We start from the raw sequence: 6,072 nt of genomic DNA, 5'->3' as shown, positions 1-6,072 counted from the left end.
ACCAACGATATAGACGTCTTCAAGGTTCAAATGTCGTGCTAAGTCAGCTGCATACATACATACTTACATACACGTATATACACGAAGCATGTGGATCGTTCGAGCCCACGTGAAGGTAGAAATAAATTTATAACAAATTCAAATATACCACACACACCTTGAAAGGAAATTTCTGAAAATTACTTCCACGGCCAATATCTAAAGCATATATCACTTTGTTATTGACTAGTGGCCCAAAAAAACGAAAATAAAAATGTCCGTTTCACTTCGTTTCTTGCTATAAATCACAAAGACGTCGCGTCATAAAATCCTAACTTCGTGGACTCCGCAGGTCAACATGAATCCAAATGATGCACATCGCCAACGATCCATATTGCATGCTATGGGCCTCATGGTAGTAGGCTTCCAGCCCATGGGCCGAAATCCAGCTGGTCGGAGAAGCTCTAGACAAACCAGATTAGAAAATAAATTTGGCTGATCGCTTTTAAGTAGGTAATCCTTGTTAACCCTTGGAAGACATTTCGCCCAACCAAAGATTAGTTTCACTACCAATGAGGCGAGAATACTCCGTGATCTTACCGAAGAAAAAGAGATTATTTTGATTTATAATTCATCATCGAGAAGTCGTAACCTTGCAGATTACACTAAAACATGCTTTAGCTGAGAGGCCAACATAACCATTGCAAACTCCATTCAGCCATTCTGATTTTTCTATTACAATCGCAATAGAAAGTGACTAAATAAAATGTACTGAGATAGCTATCCAAACCCTTAAAAATTACATAATAAATTCAGAGAGAGAAAAACACGAAATTAGAAATAAAATAAAATAATATAAGAGGATAGAGAAAAACAAATTAATTATGGTCAGACAGGGCTCTGATACTTGTCCGAGTCCTCTGTCTCTTTCCAACTGGCAAGGGTCCTCAAGAACTCCATCACCTGCCATTGCAAAACATTGGGCAAATGAGAACACCACTCAGTCAAAAGCTAGACGAAGTCAGAGTGACTTCGGCGTTCGATGAGTTGATAGTATTATTTATTTCACCTCCGATGGCTCCTTCAGAGAGTAAAACGCCCGGGTTTCTTTCGGGATCGAAGACACCAAAATGCCGAATCCAGTGTTGCTCTTTAGCAGCACCTGACATGATCGATCAATTTGAAGATCATCAGTCGAGCCTCCATCGGGTCCCCAGGAAAGAAACATAAATTGCATTTATCTATCGCGTTACCTTGAAGGCATCTTCGTCAGTCTTGTCGTCCCCGATGTATATCGCAAGCACATCATTGCAGCTTCTCAACCCTGCACCTCCAGTAATAGAAGAATTGAGATCTGACAGGGGCACCAACCAAACTGAGGCTTTACGTGAATTTGGAGAGGACATGATGACCAAAACCGAATGAGAGAGCAAGAAGAGGTGCAATACCGAGTGAATCAAGAAGGAATTCCACTGCTTTACCCTTGTTCCAGTCAATCACTGGGCGGACCTCTAAAACCTGAAAGCAAATCAATCGAGAGCAACACCAAGACGCCGATATCAGAACCGCCAAAAGTTATACGTTACTGATGTAAAACTTTTAAAACTGATGTTCTGGTCCACAGTAGGAATGTTGTTAGAATTTGGCCAACAGGCCCATGACAGTACCTTTCGCCCATGAGTTAACCGTAAACGAGGATAGCCTTTTAAGACATCATGGACACACTGAGCAATAACAGGCCAATTCTGCAAATCCATGAAAAATCCTATTCATAGGCATGCTATCAATCAGCTAGAATAAAAGTTCAAACACCCTGAAAACAGTAGAATTTTCCTGACCTTCTCTTCTACGTTCCGATAATGTACAGAGGCACAAAATTTATGGTTCTCCACTTTTGCGCCTTTAATACCCTTTGTGGACTCGACAAGGGTTCTAAAAACCTGAACAGCATATATGGAACAGATTTCAAACCCTTTAAAAAGGATCGACAACATGTACATATATAAACGTGTAGACAAAACAAAACTTACCTCGTCGATCACGGGTAAAAATTCTCTAGCTGGCTGGAATAGGTTTACTGCCTTGCCCTGCCATGACAAAGATTAGCAGTATCAAGTATGAGGCTCTTTCTAGAAATAAAAGAAAAACTTCAATAGAAAGAGAGCAAACATACATGCACCTGAAAGGAAAGCTCTTACCTGTTGGTCAGTTGATTTAACACAACGAGGATGGTCACTGGACCCACTGTTGCTGATGGGGCCCATTATGTCCATTCCATGACTACCAGCATAATATAGTTCAGTTAGTCCTACCAAGTCATAGACCTGAAAAATGCAGAATAAATCAGTCAGTTCCAGAGAGAAGCTCACAGTAAAAACTATGGCTTGCGAAAGCTCAAATCAAGAGTACCTTATCACGACTTCTTCCACTAATAATTGCAGTTGGGAAATGCCTCGAGACATTCTTTACAGCAGAGCGCATCTGAACAATTTGACTAGTTCAGCATGAATAGAATACCATATGAAACAACTAAAGATCATGTTTGCGACGACTTTCTACTTACATCGTCAGACATAAGAGCACAATCAGGGTCATTAACTATTGGAGAAAGAGTTCCATCATAGTCTAAAAATATTGCTATTTTCTTGCCCTTCGCTTGATCTATTATATGCTCAAAGGATCTGAGTGCTGATGGATACTTGAGCTGCATAATCACAAGATAGAAGTACTTAGATTGAGCCCTATAGCAAAATTTACAAATTTGTTCAAAGGATCATCTGAAAAGAAATCAAAGCTACCATCCAGGACATGTAAGCAGTATCAAAATCCTCTGAAGCAACTTCTAAGTTGAAGTCCTTGACCAGCTTCTTTCGAGGGGGTGAAGATGCTTTCATGGAATCAAGCCATCCATTAGACCGAACATCATCAAGTTTCCCAGGCTTCCTTCTTGGAATTTTTACGTACTTGCTAGAGGAAAAAGACGCACCTGACAACAGGCTAGTGTGGACCCCTCCAAGTCTACCCTTACTAGCAGGTGCTGGATCGGCGAGAACAGGAGAAGCGTGACTAGATGTTATTTCCATTGGTTCCAGATCCGGTGCTAAGTATAGACGTCTACCTATATAACCAGAATGTACCCTCACTGCTGCCTCTTGACAAAACTGAAGTCTTAACAAGGCACCTCTCTTCCCCTAAGTTTTCTTTTACCCAACCCTCTTGTCTAAGAAGAACCACCTCTTCAAAGTTTTCTTATCAGTGCTGTTGGGTGAGCAGTCCATTAAGCGTCGGTTTCCTGAGAGCTGTTGTCAAAGAATGTCAACAGTCACCCCATAATAAGAAAACACAGAACAAGTTGCGCAATTTGCATTCTTTTACCTTCTCATCTTTGGAGCTATACCACATTTACAGCAGTCGATTAATCAAACATTCTCGTGAAGAAATCCTGAGATAGAATGGAATCCTCCCAAATTATGACCATTCTTAAAGTCATCAGAAGGAACATGGATAACACAATAAACAGGTATAACTTGGAGAGCAAGAGCAGAATCTGATATTTAAAACTCAACCAAACATTTGCTTAATTAGAGGTGCAGAACAGGGGATAGTCTTGATCTAGTTAACTTTGTGGACCCACAGTTTTAACCATGACATTCTTCAGAATAGTAGCCAGAAGCCATCAACATGCTTCCGATGCTCCACATAACAAACACCAATCTGACAAATAGTTGACGCAAAAAGAAAAAAAGGTGACAACTAAAGGCCACAAAATCCTAAGCAAGACGAATTGCTGCTAAATTACAGCAGTTTTATTCTGCACAATCATCTTCTACTTTATGGGAAAGTTCATGATTTAATTGCAAATAATTGGCCTACAAATTGACAACTGGAAATGAAAGTAAAAAGACACCAAAGGTCCAAAAACAGTGGTCCACAAGCAATAACTTTTTCAAGCCACTAATGCACATATGATGTATATAAAATGCAGGGCTGCAAACAGTGGACCTAAGTGGGCCTGGACAGATATTCAGATCAGATCTGTTATTCTCATTTCCTTTGATAAGCAGCATAGTAGATCTACCAACATATGATTCAGGGGCTGCGTGAACAGTGTTAAATAATATATATATATATACACACATATAAACACACACACATATATATGTATATATTTATGTATATATTTAAATAGGGAAACTTTTGCTGCTCTGAAAAGACATTACAACCACCAAAACGACCATGGACCCCCATTACAATAATTTACTGAAAAGAGAAAAAAGATTTGTCATATATCATATATAATATACAAATAAACACGCAACCGATAGTTATATGTCTCCAAAGGAAGAAGACTCTTTAAGTTATATATTATATGGGGCCCCAATATGTTTTAATGTCCTACCACCATACCAAAATATAAAATTAATCTCGGTTTACGGTTAAAGAATTAATCGGTTACAGGCACTTCACATCCAACAAGAAACACGAGAGGAAAAGATCGATGAAAATTATGGAACTTTCTAGGCGAGATCGACCATACTGAAATCCACATTAAAGGATGTACCTAAAAGATGTATACTTTTTCTCCCCATCATGAGCTAAAAAGGGGGAGGGGAGGCGGGGACCCTCTCAATTAATAAAGTATGAGCAAACATCAGGAAACTCGACCAAGAGACGTTTCGAAACTTCAACATCTTTCTCCAAGTTTACAGCAACCGGACAACATAGAAAATAGTTAAATTGACCTTAATAAAATACATGGGGTTGTCACATCCCATCCCCCATCCTTTTCAAAACAAGTACATGGCTCCTAAACTATGAATCGATCCTATGTGATGTTTGTTGAGGGGAAATAACTAAAATAAACATGAAGTGTTCAAAATCGATAGAGCAACCAAACAAGTCACTCAATGATAACCCCATGGCCATGAACACGCCAGGTAAAACCGTGCCCCGCCGACCGAACAAAAGTCGTAATCATCAGAAAAAACCTTGGCTTCATAAATTTTTCATATTCCTGACGAAGAAAAACCAAATATTTACGCAGGAAAGTTCGGTTACTCTCCATCCTTTCGGCTCCCCATTTATCGGAGAGTCGGAAAACATAATCATTTTGGCAGAAGATGTGAAACAATAAGGGCGAAGGGAAGGATCCGCGGAGACACGGACGTGTACTCTTCACGATCCGTCTAACGAAGAAAAACGAATAAAAGGGGGATGTAATGATCCGTACATGAGATTACAGCGACGATCGACTAAGGAACGAGAAGCTGAGCACGCACACAATAAATTCCCGAAGCTCACGATTTCGAAGCCAAACGACAACAATGCACCACGAAAGCAGCAAAAAGGTACCTGGATCGCGGCGAGCCAGAGGGAACGACGACCCCGGAAATGGAGGCGGATCGCGGACGAGCAGGGAGGAGATATCGGAATGCAACCTCGGTCGGATTGAATGATGGGGGGATTGGAGGTTGAGGGGGGTCGGCTATGGAGAAGAAGCTAGCTCCAAACCCTAGAAATCGCAGAGAGGGGAGAGAGAAGGAGAAGGAGAGACGGAAAAGGCGGGGACTTGAAGCGGAGAGGGAGAGAGGAGAGGGAAGGAAGGAAGGAGAAGAAAGGCTGGAGGCTCGGTGGGTTTTATAGAGGGTGGGGAGAGAGCATTTAATTTTCTTCTGATTATGATGGGCCGCGAAGGAGACGTGTTTTGCAAGGCAACTGCGATCTCCCCCACTGTTCATTGAAATGGGAAGCATTACATTTGAGGTTCCGTTTGGTTTCATAATAGAATTTTAAAATCAGATTTTGATTTTGATTTTGAGTGGTATAAATGGGACCCACCTTTGACTTTGTATGTGTTATGTTGTTTTGTTGAGGAAAAAAGTGATATAAATGGGGCCCACTCTTTGACTTTGTATGAATTATTTTGTTTTGTAATGAGTAGAGTTAAAGTTAGAATTGTGATTCTAAAATATTATTGGGAAACCAAATAGGCCTTAAACTATTCGTGATTAACAAAATATAAGGAAAGGAAAAAAAAAATCATTTGATGGATGGACAACTAATTTATTTTTGATGAATAGACAATCGATTTAT

At 40.2% G+C, this 6,072-nt stretch overlaps 1 protein-coding gene across 2 annotated transcripts; it reads right to left on the bottom strand.

Annotated features, from left to right (window-relative positions):
* Positions 1-655: 655 nt before the first annotated feature.
* On the bottom strand, positions 656-5,605 carry LOC116193147 (probable trehalose-phosphate phosphatase F). Of its 2 annotated transcripts, XM_031521925.1 has the most exons (14): positions 5,332-5,605; positions 3,355-3,421; positions 2,966-3,278; positions 2,778-2,866; positions 2,543-2,683; positions 2,389-2,460; positions 2,178-2,303; positions 2,010-2,066; positions 1,818-1,919; positions 1,647-1,724; positions 1,428-1,497; positions 1,233-1,303; positions 1,049-1,141; positions 656-942 (listed from the first exon to the last, which is right to left on the bottom strand). In XM_031521925.1, exons 3-14 carry the CDS (start codon positions 3,060-3,062, stop codon positions 868-870), a joined length of 1,071 nt encoding a protein of 356 aa, XP_031377785.1. In that variant the 5' UTR covers positions 3,063-3,278; positions 3,355-3,421; positions 5,332-5,605; the 3' UTR covers positions 656-867. The 2 variants fall into 2 exon arrangements, with proteins under 2 accessions (XP_031377785.1, XP_031377784.1); XM_031521924.1 differs by having other exon boundaries at positions 2,778-3,278; positions 5,332-5,604.
* Positions 5,606-6,072: the final 467 nt, after the last annotated feature.

The sequence above is a fragment of the Punica granatum genome, chromosome 1 (genome assembly GCF_007655135.1).
Source record: "Punica granatum isolate Tunisia-2019 chromosome 1, ASM765513v2, whole genome shotgun sequence".
In the NCBI taxonomy this organism is placed as follows: Eukaryota; Viridiplantae; Streptophyta; class Magnoliopsida; order Myrtales; family Lythraceae; genus Punica; species Punica granatum.
This window is presented reverse-complemented; position numbering and strand designations above follow the sequence as displayed.

Bases quoted from the DNA above. Each gene is read 5' to 3' on its own strand.
- LOC116193147 (XM_031521924.1), bottom strand. From the start codon at position 3,062: ATGGAAATAACATCTAGTCACGCTTCTCCTGTTCTCGCCGATCCAGCA. The intron at 2,304-2,388 runs GTACTCTTGATT...TGCATTTTTCAG, and splicing joins GTGGAAGAAGTCGTGATAAG to GTCTATGACTTGGTAGGACT. The intron at 943-1,048 runs GTGAAATAAATA...TTGCAATGGCAG, and splicing joins CTCTGAAGGAGCCATCGGAG to GTGATGGAGTTCTTGAGGAC.